The 22,577-nt window shown below is 48.8% G+C and overlaps 6 protein-coding genes across 6 annotated transcripts; 3 read left to right on the plus strand and 3 right to left on the minus strand.

The window, feature by feature from the left end:
• Positions 1–179: 179 nt before the first annotated feature.
• T069G_03034 (FAD binding domain-containing protein) lies at positions 180–1,639 on the plus strand (the record flags this gene model as incomplete). The annotated part of the gene is made up of 5 exons (XM_056170244.1): positions 180–260; positions 332–625; positions 694–982; positions 1,033–1,326; positions 1,389–1,639. The coding sequence occupies 5 exons, from the start codon at positions 180–182 to the stop codon at positions 1,637–1,639; spliced, it is 1,209 nt and encodes a 402-aa protein (XP_056031136.1).
• Positions 1,640–1,779: 140 nt separating this feature from the next.
• On the minus strand, positions 1,780–3,664 carry T069G_03035 (fungal specific transcription factor domain-containing protein; the record flags this gene model as incomplete). The annotated part of the gene is made up of 3 exons (XM_056170245.1): positions 1,780–2,568; positions 2,627–2,878; positions 2,933–3,664. The coding sequence occupies 3 exons, from the start codon at positions 3,662–3,664 to the stop codon at positions 1,780–1,782; spliced, it is 1,773 nt and encodes a 590-aa protein (XP_056031137.1).
• A 1,069-nt stretch (positions 3,665–4,733) lies between these two features.
• On the minus strand, positions 4,734–6,504 carry T069G_03036 (cytochrome p450 domain-containing protein; the record flags this gene model as incomplete). The annotated part of the gene is made up of 4 exons (XM_056170246.1): positions 4,734–4,799; positions 4,888–4,990; positions 5,044–6,239; positions 6,295–6,504. The coding sequence occupies 4 exons, from the start codon at positions 6,502–6,504 to the stop codon at positions 4,734–4,736; spliced, it is 1,575 nt and encodes a 524-aa protein (XP_056031138.1).
• A 1,654-nt stretch (positions 6,505–8,158) lies between these two features.
• On the plus strand, positions 8,159–13,602 carry T069G_03037 (actin domain-containing protein; the record flags this gene model as incomplete). The annotated part of the gene is made up of 5 exons (XM_056170247.1): positions 8,159–8,434; positions 8,555–11,598; positions 12,048–12,622; positions 12,695–13,086; positions 13,180–13,602. The coding sequence occupies 5 exons, from the start codon at positions 8,159–8,161 to the stop codon at positions 13,600–13,602; spliced, it is 4,710 nt and encodes a 1,569-aa protein (XP_056031139.1).
• Positions 13,603–14,597: 995 nt separating this feature from the next.
• Positions 14,598–16,494, minus strand: T069G_03038 (uncharacterized protein; the record flags this gene model as incomplete). The annotated part of the gene is made up of 5 exons (XM_056170248.1): positions 14,598–14,636; positions 14,697–14,789; positions 14,869–14,907; positions 15,180–16,101; positions 16,166–16,494. 5 exons carry the CDS (start codon positions 16,492–16,494, stop codon positions 14,598–14,600), a joined length of 1,422 nt encoding a protein of 473 aa, XP_056031140.1.
• Positions 16,495–19,405: 2,911 nt separating this feature from the next.
• Positions 19,406–20,941, plus strand: T069G_03039 (amino-terminal zinc-binding domain of ubiquitin ligase e3A domain-containing protein; the record flags this gene model as incomplete). Its single annotated transcript, XM_056170249.1, has 1 exon — positions 19,406–20,941. One exon carries the CDS (start codon positions 19,406–19,408, stop codon positions 20,939–20,941), a length of 1,536 nt encoding a protein of 511 aa, XP_056031141.1.
• Between the last annotated feature and the right edge of the window lie 1,636 nt (positions 20,942–22,577).

The raw sequence follows: 22,577 nt of genomic DNA on the forward strand, positions 1-22,577 counted from the left end.
ACCGATGAAGTCGGATCAAAGCCGGTAGCTACCTACATCATGACCTCTACTCGAATATAAAATTATCGAAACGTCCTAACATGTATCTTAAAGTAAAAGGTTATCTGAATTCAACTTGATATCTACCTTAAAGTGATTATTACTCGCCTTTTTATCGTGCTTCTCTGGACATAGACGCAATGGCTACCACCACGGCTCCACACGTTATTATTATTGGCTCCGGAATCACTGGTCTCCTTATAGCACAAGGCCTCAAAAAGGTAATATACGATTTTATGCCTTAATCTATGCAGCTAGAATCCCATGACTAACCTCTAACTCTAATACACAGAGAGGAATATCCTTCGCTGTTTACGACAAGGTGGACCCGGCCACTCGTACTCGAGACTGGAGTATGACCATATTTTGGTCTTTCCGACACTACCCTACCCTGCTATCTGAAGAGCTTCATAATCGTATCAATGAGGCACAGTCAAAAGTATACTATAACCCGACAGCAGTTGAAGAATTGGTTGTTAAGAATGCCGAGACTGGCGATGTATTGGCAAGAGTGAACTCTCCTTTTGCCAGGAGAGTCAACAGAGTGGGCATGAGAAAGCTTTTGCTTAATGGAATCAAGGTTCAGGTATATTATATTCTCTTGGAATTTCATTTGGCACACTGTGAGAATACGAAAAATTAACCAGCTGCCAGTACGACCGCGAACTCGTTGGTGTCGAATATACTACTGATGGCGTTGTCGCCCGTTTCAAAAACGGGACATTTGAGAAGGGTACCATGATTGTTGGTGCTGAGGGCGGACAGTCTTTCGTACGGCGCATGCTTCTTGGTGACCTCGCCCTGCCAGAGACATATCCAGACGTTGAAATGATAAACATCAATGCTAGATATACTCATGAGCAAGGGAAATATATTGCAGAGAATGTAGTGCCACACGTTGATTATGGAGTTCACCCCAAGGGAATATTTTTTATTATTCTTGGTAAGATACTTGGCCCTCTTTGAAGAGTCAACACTAACTTTTATGTCTAGTTATGCGTGTTGAGGAGAAAGATGATTACTCTACATGGACATTCCATTTCGTCATTACATACCCCAAAACCCTCACTGGCACACCGTTGAAGGGCAAAACCAATGCTGAGCGTGTTGCCATTCTGAGGTCCATTGCAGATAACTTCGCAGAGCCTAGACGATCAGCCTTAATGTGGCTACCAGATGACTTGGAAGTTCCCGATGACTCTATTAAAATGTGGAGTCCAGAGCCGTGGGACAATCATGATGGTCGAGTTACGTTGGCTGGAGATGCAGCGCACGCAATTGCATTCTGTAAGTGACAAAATTGTCTCTCACTAGTTGCACCGAAAGGAAACGCTGACTTGTTGTAAAAGATCGTGGACAAGGTCTGAACAATGCGACTGCCGACGCCGCAAACCTCGTTTCTGCCATAGAGAAAGCCACTACTGGTGAATCGACACTGGCGGATGCCATAACTGATTATGATAAAGAGGTCATCGCTCGGGGGCAAGAAGAAGTTAGATTGTCTCGAGAACTGGCTCTATCAATGGAACACTGGGAGAAATTCTTGGAAAGCCCCATAATCAAATACGGCGGGAATATCCCGAAAGAAATGTCGAAGTAAAAGTCTTTATAGAAGATGGGAAATCTGCCCAGTTGAGATAGTTTTCTTGGGGATAGTTGGAGATTCAACATCTCTATGGTGGACTGATAGTTGTTGTATTGGTCATATTCAGTTCTCTTTCAACCATATTGATTTAGAATCTAAGCAATATCTAGATCAGCCCACATGGGTCCCAGTTGATATTCTGATAACAGGAAATGAGAAAAATCATTATCATCATTGATATCCTGAAATAAGCCGGCATCAAAACTGTCGAAAAACGGATTAGGATTCTCGGAGGGCGTCATAGGCAGGAGGCCAAGTCGACGACAGAGAGAAATGACCTTTGCATATTGATGCTCTGATGTCTTTGAGAATACAGTGGTCGACTTGAGGAGATCCAATGCGGCTGTAACGAATTCACGTGCTTTGGCGAGGGTAGCATCATCAACTTTGTTTGCTGTAAGAGCCGATTTCTCTTGAGCCAATACACCTAACACGGCCCCAAGCGCCGTGATTAGGAAGTAGTTGTACTGCGTTTGCTGCATTTTGTATATGTCGGTTCCACCAAATAAGTCTAGCAAGATCTGGAAACTGTCGTATGCGATGTTGACAGTCATCGCCCACAAGTCCGAGTTGGTAACCTCTTGTAATTGCAAAGAGTAGAGTGCCGGGCGAATTAGCACGAGGCGTAGCTGATTAGCCCTCAAGTAGAGCAGCGTGGAGAAATGGCGGATCTTTTTAGCATCGGGTTCGTTGCTAATAGGATCCAGTACTTTGGGAACATGCTTCTCTTGCCATTGGTTGAGATGGTCCTGAAAGAAATCGAATGATTCTCGCCATTCTTGCGCGTAATGTGACGAGCCACCAAAGACATTGGAGATGGATTCGCAGATTCTGGAACCTAGACGACAATAGTCGATCATGGCTATTAAATAAGGTGAATCTTCCTGAAATTTGTGACGGTTATTAGTGAGAGTGAAAGATAGAAAGTGTCTTAGTACGTACTGGTAATGGAATGCTATTGTCAATATCTTTGTCTTGAATATGTCTTGGTAGCCCCAAAGAATAGCTGAGCTGGCAATCGAGAACAAAGGCTGTCCAAAACATGTTTATTGCCAGTTTATATGAACTTGGCTCCTTGAACATACTCATAAGCACTTTGCTTTTATGTAGTCCAAACTCTAGGATCAGACGAGTGAGATTGCCAACAATACGCCAAGCGAGTCTCGAGTTGCCCTTGATTGAATGATATATACTCTGTTTCAAGTTTTAGCGACGTCTGAATAGGGGGATACCGAGTTCAGAACTTACAACTAGTATTAGTACTTGTAAGTCACCGATTTCTGCAGTAGCAGCCCATATTGTATTGTCTACATCGCGCTGTATGCTTGCATGAAGTTTAGCAGCTGCGGCTTCATGGCTGCTGTCCCGTATGACCATGGCAATAGCAAACACCATTTTGATGATATTGAGGTCACTGCGGCCCATTTGATTCACCAAGATGTCTGGAACGGATGAATGTGACTCTGCTGCCATATCAGGATAGAGCTCCCTCACATGTCGCATCAAAACATCGATAGGTAAGATAGGATGTGTCACGCCCACGAAGCTGTCATAAAGGTGTACAAGATGGACTGCTGTTTCTCCATCTATCTCCTCCAATGTGCTGAAGGGCAATCCATGCAGGGGCCCTGGCGTCGCTGGCGTCGAGAAATTATCAATGTCCTGATCATTGAAATCGTTTCGAATATTTTCGCAACTATTTTCGACAATAATCTCTCCATCCAGCGTCGAGTATGTCTCTCGGTCTGTACTCTCTATTCCGCTGCCTATCATCCCCACTGCAGACATATAAAAGGTCATGCCGGAAGGACCACGGAAAAATGGAAGCAAGTGCTTGTAAGACATGGCCGCGGAGTATTGTTCAGCGTTAAGAGGCATGTACTCCTCAGGCTCTCCGATGAGCTTCTTATTCATTACTCTGCTATTATCCTCGGTCCTCTGAAGGAGTAAATCAAGCTTCTCTGACTGAGCTTGAATCATTTTCGTCAAATCCAAAGCCAAGGCAGTGTTCCTAGATTAGTTATCTCTTAGCATATAACCGTCATGAACTGGATAATGGGCTGAATGGGCCGTGATATTGAGACAAACCAAGTAGAAGGGGGTTCCCTGTGACTGGATGCCTCGGCCGGAATATCCACTTCGCCATTGTTTGTATAAACAGCGCCGACGTTATGCAATTCTGTCATAACAGAGTGCCGCAATTTATAGAAACATTCTTCCGGTCGCCTCTTTTCGCATTTATCGCATGGTTTCTTGCCATTACATCGAATCTTTTGCTGTTTACATCGCTCACAGGCTTGAAACACGTATCGCTTGCGCTTCCGAGCGAGCCGGTTAGCATTGGATTGAGGAAGAGACAATGATCGATTTGCACGATTCTCCATAATGTAATTAAGATATAAGAGATGTTATGATAAGTGCCAATAGTAGAGTTGACTTCCTTTTAGTACGTCCTGGATGAGGTATAGAGTAAGGTTTAGCTCAATATTAAATACCAGCTAGTAATAGAGGGATTTGTCGATTCTTAATAAGTCTCCTATTCGTATATGACCATCTCATGACAAAGCTTAAGCGGGGTAATATGGAGCTAATTACATAGCATGAATATGTCGGATAGACAGGGTATTTTATTGGATGACGATGTTACTTTGATCGGTGGTACAGCGTTGCAGGCGGTACGGGCATATGAGGTTGCATTTGGATTTTACTGAGTAATCGTGCAGTTGGCGTCAAAGGGGCCTCCTTTTCTTCTTCAATTTTATTTTAGGCGAAATATATTGTCAATGACCTGTAGAATAAATCGACTTACCAACATGGCTCCAGTTACTGCAGTTACTTTTCTTATTCCTGTCTGGACAAGGTTCTATGTTGTTTCAACGACCGTTATCTCACTGGTGCTATAATATCAATGTTTTGTGCAATGTTGATATCCCATATTGGATTTTTATTGCATCTTCATAATGATCTAAACGAATCTGTAAACCTTTATACTCTTCGCCTCCTGAATAAGCAAAACAATAATACAAGATAAAGTCCAGCAGTTTGATGACTACTGCTTCCTCCTCCTCACAGTGAGCTTGTATCCGATTGGGGGCGGCGAAACATAACTAAACCACTATGACAGAGCCCACATTAGTTTCCATACAACTTATTACTTTCCCAACACAGGAATTTGCCTTGACAGATAGCTGAGAAGAGCTTACAGGGTTCTGAGGCCGGGGATCCGCATCAGGCTTGATGTCGTACCGCATCACGATCTGCGACAAGAGCAGCTTGAGTAGGTGGTTCGCAAAGAAGCGTCCGGCACTGTCTATAAGTCAGTAAAATATTATCACTGAAAGTCTGTGGTGTTTACTTGCCAAGCATATCTGCCATGGCTAAAAGCGAGATAAGTATCACTAGTGGCCGCAAATTTGAGCCCTGTCGTTTGCGCCTCTGTCTTCTCGTCCAAGAAGCGGAAGGGATCAAACGAAAAGGGCGACTCTCCCGGATAGACCTCCGCATCGTGGTGCAAGCCGTAGCTCCCGATTCCAATCTTTGCACCGCACGGGATGTGTTCTCCTGTTGGGAGATCGACACCATCCTTGGCCACAACTACTTTGATGATGCCATGGGCGAACCCCCAGAGGCGTAGACTCTCAGTCATGATACTGTCCATCTTGGGCAGTTTGGCCACCTCTGCTCGAGTCCAGCGCGTAGAAGGATCAGCATTGTCTGCATTCGTAGCTTCTTCGCGCAATTGGTCTTGAATACTGGCACTCTGAGGAGAGTGAGCGATGTCAATCAGGACATTCTCAAGAGTGATGCCTTGGACCTGAATGGCTGCCCAGTTGAGGATGGCTAAAAGCTTGCTGCTATGACTCTGTGATCGGCATGGGTCATCCTTGCGACGGTAAGCTTCTTGCATGAGGCGAGACAGCAGATCGCTTGGCTGGTCTGGATCTTTTTTCTCTTCATTATCCATGCGGCCAAATCGTCTTGCGCGTTCTTGGATTATAGGATTGACACAACGGTCCATACGCTTGAATTGCATCCAGTCGTACTGCGCAAGAAGAGGGCCCAGGAGCGGTCGAAGAGGCTTGGGAGTCAGTTGGGCAAGAAGAGCTTCAACTAGGATGAACTTTGCAAAATGTGTTGAGGAGGCAAGATACGTCGGGTCCCGGCATAATGGCAACCCAACGTACATGCGGCTGACAATGCGGCTCATGAGTTCCAAACAGACGTCCAAAAGCTCAACTTGTGTCCAGTTTGTCGTGTCATTGCCCCAGAGGTCTTCCAAAGCTGCTTGGATCTCCTCAATGACATCGTTGGTCTTGTTATTGAGCTCCTTGGTGATATCCTTGATGAGATTAACTACAAATGTCCACTCATTGTCATTGGCAGCAACACAGTTTAAGAACGTGTGTTTGGCTGCGAGAAACTCGTTGTTGCTCTCACGCTGGCTGAGCACATTTGCAGGCTGCTTCATCAACCATGGCAAATTCTCCGGCGGTAAGATGACTTGGTGTCCCGTGAAAATATCAGGGAGGATATATGGTCGTCCCTTCTTAGAGTACTATTTAACAGTGTTAATCCATGAGCTGGAAGAGCATAGACGGGTTGGTTCTTACGTCACGGTGTCCAGCCCAGAGAAGAGTGTTGACTTCAAAGACGGAACCGAGAGACGCTCGGCCGCGAGAGAAAAAGGACCCATCTGAGTTGGCAAAAGCCAGACTTGTTGGAATGCCTTGGTACGAAAAGACACGATACCACACATAGTAGATGCCCCCTAGGAGACCGACAGCGGCCAGCCAGGGGAGAAGAGCCAAAATAGTAGACATGATTCTCAAAATGTTTGAGGTATAGGGTCTGTGATTCTCGAGCTCAGACTCCTATGAAAGCCGGGGAGCTTCGTGCTTTTCATATACATACATGCATTCAGCTCGACGAAACTCCCTGTTTGGCAAAATAGGATTCCAAGTTTTCTACACAAATAGATAATGATCCACTAATGTCACGCTACTAACGGAATTACCGCTCTGACTTCAATGTTCTATGGCAGAAGCTGCTAACTTGAAGGATCATCACCATTCCTAAAGCTCCCATCCCCTTAAAGATCTATCTATAGACGCTTGTGGAGCTGATGGAAAGACATTAGTAGTATGGACATTAAGTTTGAATTACATATGATCCTCAACATCAACAAACTATGGAATGCTACCAAGCTCATGGAAGATCCTTCTCTCATGGTACGCACAACGCTAAGCTTAAGTCTTATGTAAAGCCATATGAACGGATTCAACGGAGGATTTCAGGCGTCAATGACTCTGAGGCAAACTGAAACCCATCGTGCATGTGACGTTTCCACCAGCACTACTTACAAGGATCTTCCATGACTCTCACAGGATCTTTACTTTTGCTAGTTGATAACGAAGGACGGCGGATGAAGACCTGATAGGTGAGGGATCTGTAGGATCGTAATGCGACGATCTGACTGGGATGCCTCTAGCCTATCACGATCGAGACATCAGAAAAGAGACAGGGTTTCGAGGCTAGGAGCAGAATCCTTCCTGATTAAGCACTAGCAGTCTCGGTATTGAATCCGAAGAATCGGGCCAGTCATCGGTTGGTGATATGTCACTGTAAAGGTAACACGGACAATTCCATTCACTGACAGCTGTAGGATCATGGATACAACGATGCGGCCAATCTCTCTGCCGTATCGTTGAAGGATGCAATGTTTTGTCCATTTCTCGTTCTTGCGTGCATACATGAAGCTGCATACATACTTAGCCGGATTACAAGTCAGCGTTGATTACAAACATACTCGTATGATTGACAGCACGAAATTTACCCACTAAATTACTTACATAGATAAATCGTATTGACTTGGACGAGTTGCAAATCCTAATCAAGCATATAACAGGTATCTCTCTTAAGACACATGTATCTGTTATCGGACCTATTAATTAATCGCTCAAAATTCGTTACTCCTGCAATAGGCCGCTATCAACTCTTGTATTACTCAGAGTCTCAGACAAGTCATCTGGGGAAATACGAGCATTGAGAAAGGATTTTAGCCCTTCGGTAGTTACTAAAAGGAAACGTCAATCCTACAGTGACCCAAAATAGCTGTCAGTACAGCATTCCCCGCGTGTCAGCTGAACAGAAGGATGAGGCGAGGATTTAGGATCCAGGCAACCCAGCCACATTGCAACGTAAAGTTCATAATTACTATATTTGTAGCTCCGAAGATACGCGCGCTGGTGACGTACTACTCTCTTTGCTACATATCTCTTTGCTAGCATGTTTTTGTAAATGGCTGGAGGTGGTATGCTGTGTTTAAAACGCCTACCAGAAAGGCATTCATAAATTGTCTCTGCGAATCGGCTCGAAGATCTCAGTAAATGGGAGTTACACCATCTGAAGACTACCCTTACTAAGACAAAGGAACTGTTCTCTAACATGGTTGATTCGATATTACCCGACCACACAATGGCGGCGGCGTCTAAGCTTCATATTGACATTTCAATCACTCCTAATATTTCTATACCACCTGAACGTCTGCCATTGCCTCCACCAGGAGTTAACAAATTAGTTCAAGATGTCATTAGAGATCAAGTCATCGCTCAGCCTGAAGCTCAGGCTATTGCCTCGGCAACTGTGAATCTCACATACAAAGAACTAGACGAGAGCTCTACACGGCTGGCCCTGCAGATTGCATCTTCTGGAATCGGCTCGGGTTCCATTGTGCCAATTATACATGAGAAAGTAAGACATTCTTCAAAACCTGTGCCATCTCTCTCTCTCTCAAATGGAGATGATATCATGCCTTAGGAAGAGGGGGAGGAAGAAAGAGGGAACGTAATATTGCTAACCTGTCTCACGTAGTCTGCCATTACCATCGTCGCTATGTTGGCAATTTTGAAGGCAGGTTGTGCTTTCACTGCGCAAGACGTATCTCACCCAACACAGAGGCTGTTGGAGATTATCGAGGACATCAATGCCCCCATTTTGCTAGTGTCTGCAGAACAGGCTCTGCGATTCAGTAGCCTTGCTAGAGTTCCAACCTTGGAACTGTCCACTGATGTCATCACTGGCTTGAGCACTGCTGCTGAATCACCCGCAGCTCCGATTGATGTCTCACCACATCATCTGATGTATACCATCTTCACATCAGGCAGTACCGGCCGTCCAAAGGGTGTCATGATAGAACACGGCGCCTGGCTAACGAGCGCTCTCGCATACGGCGCTGACCAAGAGCTCAATTCTAGTTCGAGAGTCTTGCAGTTTGCATCATATGCTTTTGACATGTCTTTGATGGAGATATTCACGACTCTCATCTTTGGTGGCTGCATCTGCGTGCCAGATGAAGAAGATCGTTATGGAAAAATACAGGATTTTGTGAACCAGACAGGCGTCAACACCTTGATGCTGACGCCTTCCTACGCCAAATTGCTAGACCCCACTACAATGCCTGCTGTTAAGATGCTTATCACCGGTGGCGAGGCTGTTCCAAGTGATCTAATTGAGCTGTGGAATCCGTATGTCAAAGTCTACATTGCCTACGGCCCGACGGAAGCCTCAATACAATCAGCTGGCGCAAAGCTCGAGATTGGAACTACCACGGTCCCATCGGGTTTCATAGGCCGCCCAACAGGCTGCAATCTGTGGATTGTCAAAGAGGGTAACCACAATGAGTTGATTCCCAGGGGTGAGATCGGGGAGCTAGTCATTGAAGGAAACACTCTCGCACGGGGCTACCTAGGTGACGAGGCCAAGACCAATGCCGCGTTTGTGAACATATCCATTGGTACGGATACCAGGCGCGTGTTCAAAACAGGTGATTTGGTTCGTCAGACCGAGGGCGGTGATATCATCTTTGTTGGCCGCAAGGACACGCAAATTAAGATGCAAGGCCAACGCTTCGAGCTCGCTGAGATTGAGGCAAGGCTGGCCCAGACTCTGCCTCCTGGATCCAAATCTTGTGTGGACAAAGTCGTGAGTCCTAACATCCATAATGGAGGTGCCATTGTGGCTTTCCTGAGCGACTCAGTAAAGGTGTCGGGCGACGGAGAGCCAGAGATCAGCTGGAATCAAGTTGAGACAACCTTGGAAAGATCCCTCGAAATCATGGCGAACCTAGGGACAATACTCCCAAAGCCAATGATTCCATCACTATACGTACCAATCTCGTTTATCCCTCTTACCACATCTCACAAGACAAACCGCGCCGCATTACGAGAGCTGATTACATCTCTGGGTCCTATCGAGATACGAAACCTCCGAAAGCCAGATATGTCCAAAGGTGAATCCAGAGCCCTGTCTTCTGAGGAGTCGACTTTGCGAGATCTATGGGCCTTCGCTCTAAACTTGAACCCAGAGAGTATTGGACCGGATGATCACTTTATTCAACTTGGAGGTGATTCGGTTACAAGCATCAAGCTGATCGCAGCAGCTCGCAGTCGTGGGATCACACTCACATCAGCCACTGTCCTCTCAAACCCAGTCCTATCCGACCAAGCTCGACTCGCATTCAGCTCCGCCGCCGGAGAGAGTGACGAGAATATTCCACCGTTTGGGTTACTGGGGGTTCGTTCGAATGAGCTCCGCGTAATAGCGGCCGCCTTATGCGGGCTTCCAACTGAGGAAATAGAAGATGTCCTGCCCATGACGCTCAGTCAGATGCGGTGGTACGGGAAGACTTTAGTGAAGCCAGACGCATGGATTGACCAGTATCACTTTCAACTCCCCAGTGACGTGGACCTTGTACGATTCAATTCAGCCGTCAGTTCCGTCGTAGAAGCTACCGATCTTTTGCGAGCAAGAGTTCTCGCCACTGCAGACAGGAAGCTTTTTCAGGCCATCATCAAGTTTCATCCAGTTCAAATCATCAACTCCAGTGATACCCTGGAAGAGTACTTGAGCCGGGATCTCGCAACTCCCATGGGTCTTGGTGCACCATTGACCCGTTTCGCTGTCCTTCATCAAGCCGACTCAACTAAAGTGCTTGTCTGGACAATCCACCATGCTATCTACGATGGCTATTCTCTACCAATGCTGCTGCAAACTATCCAGGATTTCTACCAGGGCCTCAAGCCAGCCCCATTCACCCCATTCAACCGTTATCTCAAAGGGCCTGAAGAGAAAGATTTGATTGAAGGAGAGGCGTTTTGGAGGAATTATTTACTGCAGGCTTCTTGGACCAAATTTCCCGTCTTACCACCTCCTGAGGAAATGTCTCCACCACAAATGGGCAGACTCTTGCGGACTCTAGGTATCGCCTCGAGACAAGCGCAATTCGGCCACTCTGAGAACGCACATTCCGTTACCATGGCAAATGTAGTCCGTGTTGCATATGCTGCAACGCTCTCACACCACTCGGCAGACCGCCCCAGCTCTGTGCTTTTCCTCGAATCTCTTGGTGGTCGGAACTCAAACCTGAAGGGCATCGATCGTGTCGCTGGACCAACACTCCTCACCATCCCTACGCGGTTGGAACTACCCGGCGTCAAGTCATACAAAGATATTGTACTGGAAGCGCAGACATCACTTCTGGAGAGAATGAAGTTTGAGAGCTTCCCCTTGCCCCGCCTCCTACCGCTTGCACCAGCTCTGGAGTTGCGTAACGTCCTCATGATAGAGAATGAAGCGTTTCTGATCAACGGAGATGGTAACGGACTATTCGGCCGTGGAAAAGAAGAGTTGAAGTTGGAGGAGACGGAGGGCTTACCAATGATATTCCGGTGCACTATTCTTCAAAGCCAGTTGGACGTCGATATAAGATATGACAGTACCATCATTCCCCACGGGGAGGTGGAAGCTTTCTTAGGAACTTTTGAAAGATTTTTTGAAGAGTTATGGCATGGCGATGGTACCAAATCTTTTGATGTCATTACTTCATCCTTATCTATAGGACAGCGGTTTGACAACTTGTAAGAGATGAGATTCAGATTCTCCTCAGATGCTAGGTTAGGTGCTAGCTGTTATGGCATTTTACCGAAGGCAGCCTACTTAGTTAGTTGATACTATGGGATGTGTGTTGAGCAAGCACCGCAAGTTCCTAGATAGTACAAGTAACTAAATGAACACTATGAGTCTCCTTTACATTATGTTTTAAAAAAAAACATGCAATTGAACCATGATTTTCTCCTCAAGTTTGACTCTTGGCTCATCGCTCAAGCTGGAGCCATTGTGTATAGTCTTTACCTTTCCAAACCCACGACACCCTTTAAACCTTCCACTATCTCCTGTATTTTAGCAGACGCCTTGAGAAATAAAATAAAAATCCATACGTAATTGCAATCGCAACTACAATCTTTCCTTTGACAACTCATCTGAATTTTGAACATTCAGCATGCTCATTTTCTCCTTCTCCACACAGCTTTAGGGTAGGCTTATTATGTAATTTTCGGAACCAACGATGTGTATCCGAGGTCTTGCAACTTTCCAACCCAGAACTACCCGAGCCCTCTGTTCCGACTTTTCGCGAACTTCGACTTCTCTCCTCTCTCGTCCTCCGTATGGCGGGAGGTCGCAAGTCCAAGGCCGCAGCACCGGCTCGTCCCCAAAACACCCTCGTCGTCGACAATGGCGCCTGGACGCTCAAGGCCGGCCTCGTTTGCGGCGGCTCGATTCCAGAGCCTCGCGTGATCCCCAACTGCATCGCGCGCGACCGCTCCAAGAAGATTTACGTGGGCTCCGAGCTCGAAAAGTGCCGGGACTTTAGCGAAATCCAGTTCCGGCGGCCCGTAGAAAAGGGCTACCTGGTCAACTGGGAGGCGCAGAAGGAGATTTGGGACCAGGAGCTGTTTGGCGACAAGGCAGAGGTGAAATGCGACCCCAGCGAGACGAGGCTGATGCTCACGGAGCAGCCGAATACGCTGCCTGTGCTGCAAACCAACTGCGACCAGATTGTGTTTGAGGAATACGGGTTCTCGAGCTACTACAGAGGGATTGGTATGTTTATCACAGGAAGAAGAGTGACGGCAACCAACTGGATTATACTAACATGTACGCTTCTCCCCCCAGGATCAACATTCAATGCCTATCACGACCTGCAGAGCCTGTTCCGCACGCCAAAAGACTCCCTCACAGCCGCAAACACGCCAGCTGAAATCATGCTGGTTGTCGACTCCGGCTTCTCGCACACAACCATCACCCCTCTCCTCGGCGGACGACCCCTCCACTCGGCCATCAGGAGAATCGACATTGGCGGCAAGTTTCTGACAAACTACATGGCTCGACTCATCTCCCTGCGCCACTTCGACATGCGCAACGATTTATACATCGTCAACGAGATGAAGGAGGCGTCGTGCTACGTCTCCGCCGACTTCAAGGCCGACCTGGAGCGCATGTGGAAAGGAACCAGGGGAGAGAAACGCCAGGATTACCTGTCCGGGGCCGGCATCGTCAAGGATTACGTCCTGCCGGATTTCCACACCCGGCACAAGGGTATCCTCCGCGAATATGACCCCGCGCAGCACACGAAATCTAAAAAGCTTGCCGCCATGAAGGAATCGGAGGAGGACGTCTTGACGCTACGAAACGAACGGTTCGCCGTCCCCGAGCTAATCTTCCGCCCATCAGACGTGGGCATGCGGCAGCCCGGCCTTGCAGACGCCATTCAGCAGTCTCTCCACGAGCTCCCCATTGGTCTCTGGCCGGGGCTTCTCGCCAACATCGTCGTGGTGGGCGGGACCTCTTTGTTCGATGGCTTCATCCAGCGTTTACAAAAGGAGCTCGTGCAGCTTGTTCCCGACGATTGCATAGTTCGCGTCGCTCGCCCTGCCGATCCCATCACCAACACCTGGTACGGAGCAGCCAACATGGCAAACCACCCGAACATCGACAAAGTAGCCGTCACCAAGCAGGAGTACGAAGAGCATGGCAGTGCATGGATAGCCCGCAGATTCTCGACAGGCCTCCTTACATCCTGAACAAGGGAGAGAGAGCCTTGGCTTGGGTACCGCAGTGTCTTTGATGCCTGGCGTTTATACTTCACAACAGAAGGCTACATGTAAGATGCGGCGGTCTGGGCGTAGGATGGACATGCACGACTTCTTCCCATGATTGGATAAGGGCGGCAGTTGCGCAAGTGCCAAGAGAATCACTGCGCAACATCTTGTCTCGTCACAAAACACGCCAAGCATTCCAATTCACACTTGTAATGTGTTAGAAACGCTTTCCGATAGGTTTTGTTCTCACCCGGAGCGAGCTTCCGATCGAAACAATTATGTGGGAATTCTCGCCAAGAACATATGCCAATACCGTCTCAGCGAACAAGTCGAATCATAATACTGCCAAGCAAGACGGTCGAATTACCAGAGACGAGTTTTCCTTGCAATCTACCAGGCAGCAGAATGGACATGAAACCATGACCCGAAGAAGAAGAGGGGACGCGCAAGCAAGGGGAGCAGTCATTTGGTTCGATTTCAAAAGGCTAGGCTAGGTGCACCCGAAGAACAAGTCCATCATACCAAGTCCCACCCAGCCGACATTTCCCATCAAATCGCTATATGCGGAGCAATCAAATACGTCTATTGAACTTTAATCATAAAAACAAATGATATGATGCGTTCATGATTCCGTGCTTCTCGGCGAGTTTCGGCGTCTCGGCATTCCTCTAGTTGACTGTATGCATGGCGCTGTCATCGGGAGGTCATGGTGCCAGACTATGTATGCGGGTGGATGTGGCTTGTAAAGATGAAAGGAGAGTCGCTCATTATACTCCATACGCCGTCATAAGTTGGGAGTCGTGTACCCAAAAGGTTAGAGGAGAGGTTCCATTGATATCATGGCTTGCATGGCATTAAAAAAAAGAAATGGGAGGAGAGAGGAGAAGATCGGCCCATGCTGATCAAAGACGGCCCAGGCCTCGACCCCGGGACACACACCCTGTATGACTGGTTAGCTTTCACACTTCATAGCCGGGTTATATCAGGTCCAAGAGGGGGTGAGCTTTACAATCGCACTGTTGTTTGCTGCGTTAGCAATCCGTGTATTCACTTGTCAATCTGGTGTGGGGACTTACGTGGTTCATCGAACATCCTTCATTGTGAGTGGTGCAGTATCCAGCACAGCACTTTTTGCACACCCTCTGGGTAAGGTTAATGCAATCATCGCACTGCGGTTTTTCGCCTCTACGTTAGTTCTCTCTAATATAGAAAGCATAGTCACGGAGAGAAGAAGGGGGTAATGCTCACATTGTTGCCGCATTCCCAGCAACTCTTCGACACTCGTGGCTACGCAGTCAATCATTAGCTGGATATTTCTCCCAATGTGAAACATTGCATTGTGATGATGGTGATGCCTGCGACTCTTCAAACAACAAGGGGATTGGGGTTGGGACAAACACTGCCTACAAATTCGAGAGGTCTGTCTTCGAGACTGGCCTGATCGGCTGGTCTAATCCATCCCCGGCTCGTCATGTCGCAGAATTTAGGTTTCCACTACGATTTCCCTTCTCTTCCTGGGCTCGAGCGAGTGTACATGAATGACAGAGACCGTTTCGTACCTTTTTCATGGTCGGAGTTGCGAAATCCAATTCGTCAAAGTCATTGACCACATCATCGTCGTCAACAATGGTGACCTGTGTCTCAAAATGGCCCCCGAAACTCTGGCCGGGAAGCACATAGCATGATTCGCACCACCATTTGTTGCAGCTGGTGCAGTATCGCTCGCGGATACAGTCCATACATCTAGGCACAAACGAGCTACATGGCTCTCTGGGGTTGATCGCCGCTCTAAGGGCCGAAGAAAAGAGAGGCAGCGGTGCTAGTAGCGGTAAGTTGGCGACTGCGCCGCTGTTCGGAAGAGTGAGGCCTTCGGGAGCGTCGTGGCAGCTCTCACAGCCAAGGAGAGCATGGGTAGCCACAGCGGGAGCGCTATCAAGATCCGATCCGCCCTTGTAGGCCGGCGAATTTCGGTGTCGTGACCCGCGGCAGAGAACGGCATCGAAGGCTATGATGCCCTGACAGGCGAGCATGCAGTTGGCCCACTCCTGGCTGACAGACCGAGGCAGGATGCGGCCCTTCTTGTTCCACCAAGCATCGCCTTGGTTCTGTAGCGAGGATGCCAGAGCCATCTGGCTCTTCTGGTTCCACTCTGCACTAATAGACGCTCCGGATGGATCGGGTTGCTGTGCAGCAGCCAACACGTCCCTGGGGCCAAAGACGTAGAGCGCCTTGAGACTGGGGGAGCCGGCTCGCCGGGTTGGGCGACAAGCATACTGAAGTGTTTGGCGAAGCTTGCCGTGGTTCAGGTTCTTGACTTCACGAATGGACAAGACGCGAACATTGAAACTGGCATCATTGATAATTTCATGGCAGAGCTCCGAAGTCACGGAGAGCCCGTCAAGTACCAGAGTCTGAACATTCTGCAGAATGCTCTGTCGCCGAAGGGTTGAAAAGATGCCCCTCAGCGGGCCGGAGTAGAAGCTGTGAAAAAGTCAGCTTAGCATCGTATGACATGGTATGATACAGGGAACCGCCATGCACTCACTCATCTTCGGTGAGGTTTTCATCTAGCTGAACATTGCGCCAGACCTCGCCTCCATGATCGATCTTGTCAATCTCAAACTGGACTGCCTTGATGTGAGATAAATCAAGATGACGGAAAACTCCTGGGGTCTCTCGGATGAGGGCTCGGAAAGCTCGGCTTGTAGCAGCGAGGCTCAGGACACTCGACACGGGCAAATAGGGAATAATGTGTCTTAAGATGAGAGAGTTGTGGATGGTGTCATAGAGGGTAGTGGCTAATTCCTCCGTCTCCGATGTCGCCAGTAGTTGGAGCTCTTCACGCGTTGGGTCGTCGACGGTAGCTAAGCTCATGTCAGGCTACCTGGACCTTGGAGAACGAAAGACTTCGCGGGCGATGGAGATTCGTCGCAGGCGAGATAAAGCCGTGATCTTGTGGCCAGGTGAAGCCAGCACGAGGAAAGATGAAGGATGATATGATATGCAGATGTTAGGTGGGGAAGGAATTGGGGAAGCTTCCGTGTAGCTAAGTTTACGGTCTAGGTTGAAAGAGATGGTGGCTGAAAAGCTAAGAGTCTTCTGAAAGTAATGAGAGACCAGCGCTCAACGCTTTTCTCAACAAGCAGATAAAATAAGGATAGATGGAGAGCGGGAATAACATGAGAGTTGGAAGTTTGACAGATGGGAGGCCAGTGATATATGCACTTGGTGGTTACCCAGAACGGATGCCCTACCTAATACACAAGTACAAAGCACCTCCTCGATTAGAGCGCCTGTACACGGTGGGCACACGTGCTATACGTTGGTACAACCTTGTTTATAAGCAGTAAGACAATCTCAGATTACACGGCAGAAATGCTCTGCTGAGAGAGACACAGCTGCCGCCAGTCAGACTGGGCGGTCTGGTCCTTACTCGTGCATGGAGCGAGACGTGGCCGAAGCTTAGAACCGCCTGTATGAGAGACGAAATAACTACTGCCACATGGAGTATAGACTTTCTCGGCGCCTGGGCTATGGCTAGCTTGGCTAAGACAGGGCAATCTTGGACTAAGACCACACCTTCACCTTATCAGGCTATGGATGGCCAATCCCAACGCACGGGAGATTGGGGGCGCCGTATAGCCAGATGGGGGGCCCTTCTCCCAACGGCAGCTTGTAGGTGAGCTCCGTGGTGGGATTTCAGCAGCGCCAGCGGCGGCTGCGTCGACCGAACTGGCCCAGGCGAGGCGAGGTGAACCTAACAGAAGAAGTGCCGAAGGACCGAAGCAACCTCCATTTGGTGAAATAATAAAGAAATTAGTAAATTCCTTGCGGATATGGATCATCGGCTGAGATGGAGGGACTGTGTGTGGCGAATGGGCGACCAAGACGTAATGCGTTTATGTAGCACTCTCAGTAGGTATGTAACGTCCCTAGAGATTCGTCATTTTTGGGAGCTCCCACCATGCGCGAGGTGGCATAATCTGGCTGGATCTTGGGAGACGAATCAGAAGAGGCAACGATTCACACTCTCAAGCTTCGACGGATGAGCTCTCACCACCCAACCGCCGTTACCCCACAAAATCCCAAATCCTCCCCCCTGTCCATGGAAGAAGACAATCAAGAGCAGCACGAGCACTGCAGCCAGAAACTTGCAGTGCGTGGGGTCTCTTCAGAGGAACAAAGAAAAAGCACTGTTGACATGTCCCATGTGTTTGGACAACTGGAAAATTGCAATCGTAGTTCCTTTGAATGGTATTCGCTTTGCTGGCTGGCTGTACGTGTGCAATGATAGCTCCGCCCACAAGCGTGTCAAGCCCCCTCTTTGCTGCCACTTTCGTTTCATCTCAAGGGTCTGCATGCACCGGAACGGCGGAGCTCTGCCGTCCAGCATCCGAACTGATGAGCAAGATCTCTCGGCGTGGGGGAGAGTTTTGGTCGCACGGCGGCAGCTTCATTTTGCGGGGCAGCTTGGCTGACACCTTGAACATGGATCTCCTCATTTCATTGCTGTTAGTAAGCCAACGACGAGACTCAACGGCACTTCGAGCTGCATCTGTTTTGAGAACTCCATTTGGTCGTGTCTGTAGTACTGAAATGGCCTTTTGAATGGTCATAAAATGATGCTTGACGGATTACATTGCCTTTGAGAATGACCTCTTGGCAGTCACGATGCAGATACTGAATGCACGTGATTTTGCACGTGCGCCCACAAGTGTGCTTACATCATGTTGCAGAACACCAAAGCTCCGTGCTTCGTAGAATTGCACGGAATGCTGACTTATCGCAATTGCCCCTCTAGACGTTTCTGCCGCGTCTTCCAGCTGTCGCCTTCGCAACGGCGTAGGTAATCCAGACATCTATTTTTAATCGTTGATATTGCGGCAACTGAGAAATGGAAGCTATTTGTATTTGTATTAATCAACCTCCGTGCAACTGTGGCTTTCTGGCTGCGTCCCTTTCCTTTCCTTGGAAACTGTCCAACCTTTGCTCATATAACAAAGAGCTGCGTCTAGGCGTAGCATAATAATATCAGACCAGCATGGACGAGCCTATCTGTCTTCGGTGGTCGGATTCGTTCGCCATACTCCCTCCCTCCGATCCAACCGGCAGCAAGCTTCCGGGAGACAAGATTATCCTCCCTCCTTCTGCTCTCCAGCAACTACTCTCGGCTTCGTCTGCCCGAGCAGCGACGACATCCTCCAATGGTAGCAACGGTTACTTCGGCTCTAGCTATCTGAGTAACCAGTCGTACGGACAAGAGACACAGCAGCTTCCAAATCCTCTTATTTTCCGTCTTGTCAACCCGAAGAACCACAATGTGGTGTACGCTGGCATCAGAGAGTTTTCTGCGCCAGAGGGGACCATTGGATTGAGTTCATTACTCCTCGAGGCTCTAGCCATCGGCTCCGATGATTACGTGTCAACGACCCCCGATGTCATAGATATCGAGAATCCTGAGGACTTGGAGAGCAAAAATGCTACCCCAGAGAGCAGCCGGATAACCGTACATGCTGTAGAGCTTCAAAAGGGAACATATGTACGGCTGCGACCCCTCGAAGCTGGGTATGATCCCGACGACTGGAAACCCTTGTTAGAACGTCAGCTTCGGCAAAACTTCACAACGTTGACAAAGAACACGGTCATTCCCGTTCAAGGCTCGCAAGGAGAGAATTTCAAGCTCTTGGTGGATAAGTTTGCGCCGGATGGTGACGGCATCTGCGTTATCGATACAGATTTAGAGGTTGATATTGAAGCTCTGAACGAAGAACAAGCTCGAGAGACAATGCGCCAGATCATTGCAAAAGGACAGTCGGGCGCTTCCGGTGGTAGTTCCAAGGGCGGCGAGTTGAGCATCTGGAAAGACACAGAAGGGCAAGTAGTGCCTGGTCAATATGTCGATTATACGCTTCCGTCATGGGATCGATCACAGGATCTGGTCATCTCTCTAAGTGGAATCTCTGATGCGGATGGTTTGGATTTATTCATCACACCGAAGTCGCGCCAACAGAGGTCTTTGCCACGAGACTCAGCCCATGTGTTCGGCGACTTCTCACCGGCTCAGAATGGCATCAAGTCCATCACGATATCACCGACCAATGTCGAAATTGAAGATGCTGAGAGTCTCCTTATATCGGTTCACGCCTACCAGGATGCCGACTTTGATACAGCTCCGACCAACACAACCCCCTACACTTACACTATTCGGGCGAAGACCGCTTCTCTGAAAGAAAAATCTACTGCTGAAGCTATGGAGCTCGACCAGGAACATTCCACAGATGAGGAACAGTGTTCAAACTGCTTACAATGGGTTCCAAAGCGGACCATGGTTCTACACCAAAACTTTTGTCTGAGGAACAATATTCTCTGCCCTATCTGCAAGTCGGTCTTCAAAAAGGGCTCGCCCGAATATGACGCCCACTGGCACTGCAGCCACGACGAAGCCCACGGGGACTCGACCTTTAGCAAAGCTAAACACGACCATGTATTCCACACTGACCGCAATTGTCCGGCTTGTGATTTCTCAACCAATTCACTCTCAGACCTGGCACGCCACCGCACAAGCGTTTGCCCCGGCAAAATTATTCTTTGCCGATTTTGCCATCTTGAAGTTCCTCAAGAAGGCGACCCCTTTAACCCGTCACCTGAGGTTGTCCTCTCGGGAATGACAGCTCACGAACTGGCAGATGGGGCCCGTACTACGGAGTGCCATCTGTGTGACAAAATAATTCGTCTCCGAGACATGGAAACTCACTTAAAGCACCACGAACTCGACAAGGTGAGCCGATCTAAACCTTCAATCTGCCGGAATGTCAATTGCGGAAGAACACTATACGGCGTTGGGTCGAAGGGGCAGATTGGCACGCCGGGCTCTCAAGTCAAAGCCCCAGGCAACGACATTGGCCTTTGCTCATTATGTTTTGGGCCCTTGTACGTTAGCATGCATGATCCTGATGGCAAAGCTCTACGACGAAGAATTGAGAGAAGGTATCTCAGCCAGCTGATGGCAGGGTGCGGGAAATCACATTGCGCAAATGAGTGGTGCAAGACTGGACGATCAAACACTGGCCTCGAAGCCAAGGGATCATCCGCTGCGGCGGCACTTCCTCTCGTTAAACCGTTTCTTCCAGGAGCACTTGATGCCTCGCAACCATGCTACTTTTGCGTTGACGAAGCAAGCCAGACAGGCCGCAAACTGGCAGAGCTGGTGGCTGCCGAAAAGGCTTGGGACCTTGAGTGGTGTGTTGCCGCCGCTGAATACGAAAAGGCCAGTTTAGATAAGATGAGGGATTGGCTGCAGGCATGGGCGCCTAGAAAGTAGACTGGTGATGGGATCATGGCATAGATTAGATGGTTGAGAGCTTTGTATCATATATTGCATGGCATTGCGTTGGTCAAAGATACCCCGGACATTGTTGCTCTACACAAAGAATCTATCGAGTTAGCTTAGCATATAGACTCGCCTTGGAATTTTACATTAATCAATTGCTTTGCCCTTGCAGCCAGCATGAATCTGGAGCTAAGTTCAATTTTGTTGCTGCCGGCTAAATGGTTCCAACAGCGGGATCGGAGCCAAGCAGCACCATTCACATGTGTTTTGATGACGTTGATTCGCCGGAGTGCCGATCAATGATCTCATAATGAGGCCGACTCCAAGTAAAAAATATCATTGTGCAGCACAGGGCTAATTTTTGCAAATACCCACGGACAGCACTCATAGGCTCTCGAAGAAGCAGAAGCAACAGAGGAAGATAAGAACACTGGTAAAATACGAGTAATGGCGCGCGCACGTATAAGCTCGAAGGATTGCTGGCTAACGGGTTTGGACGGATTTGGCGAAGCAAAGACAAAAGTCCGGTTCCGGGGTTTGCTGTGGAGGAGGTACTTTGTACTGGCGTTGAGAACCTCGGAAGATTCAGGTACAAGACAAGCAAACAAGACTCGACCCAGCGTGCATACGAACAAAGTCGGCTGCACTGCCATTCGAGCACAGCCTGGAGTTTTGGACAGCTTTATGGAACAAAGGACTCGCGACTGCATTCTAATCAATCTCAAGGTAAGCAATAAGCAGCCCAATGATTATAATATCAAGCCCATCATCCCAGATCCGGGAAATGAAGCAAACAAACGAAGCTTGATTCTACTGCCTTAGTACCACTCTTAGCAGGGCACATGTCCTGGGCTTAGCACCTACGCGTACGAGTGGACTTGAGTCCGGCTGTCCCGAAAGTACCTGGTAGCAGCGAGATACTTTTGGATGCTGACCGGGTAATTGGAGATGGCCGCTGGGAGAATCCAGTAGGAAGCAGAACAGCTACGGTGACCATGGGAGAGGCGCAATCAGGCGCATCGTATCTGACGGAAGCAATGCGTATAGAAGGCCGTGATCAATCCAAGGTGGGCTAGAGCCAGTCTCACGGCCATGTTTTGCCTCCAGATTTGCTTTGTAGAACGTTGGTTGAGGCTGAAGGGATTGAATCTGGGACTGAATCCAATGGATGGATGGATCAATGGCTGCTGTAGGCCCCATTTCAGCGGACTCTAGGCTGCCTCTAGGCACTGCAACCCGCTGTAGCCCAGCTCAACAAGCGGCCATGGAATACGCTCTGGAACGCTGTGGCGGCCACCCGCAGGCTCAACCGCCCGGATTTGTACCTCCCCTGGCTGGGGTACTTGTGGACAGCTCCCCATATTTGCATCGTTACAAGGTGGGGGAGGTGATTCTGCCCACGCTGACCGTTATCGTTGTCCCGCTTTCAACATCCATATCCAGACCAACCTCGCATTTCCCGGGCACGCAACTATCACGAACTTGCATTCGCATTGCATCGCGTCGCATCCCGACCGCCTCATCCACGGCCTCTTTCTCAGCCTCTTTGCATCTGCGCTTTTGCTTCTCTTCCGGCCTGCGTTCGCCAAGCCAATATCCGGCCACTAAGGCGGTCCAGATCGAAGCT

Source organism: Trichoderma breve, chromosome 2 (genome assembly GCF_028502605.1).
Source record: "Trichoderma breve strain T069 chromosome 2, whole genome shotgun sequence".
NCBI lineage: Eukaryota > Fungi > Ascomycota > Sordariomycetes > Hypocreales > Hypocreaceae > Trichoderma > Trichoderma breve.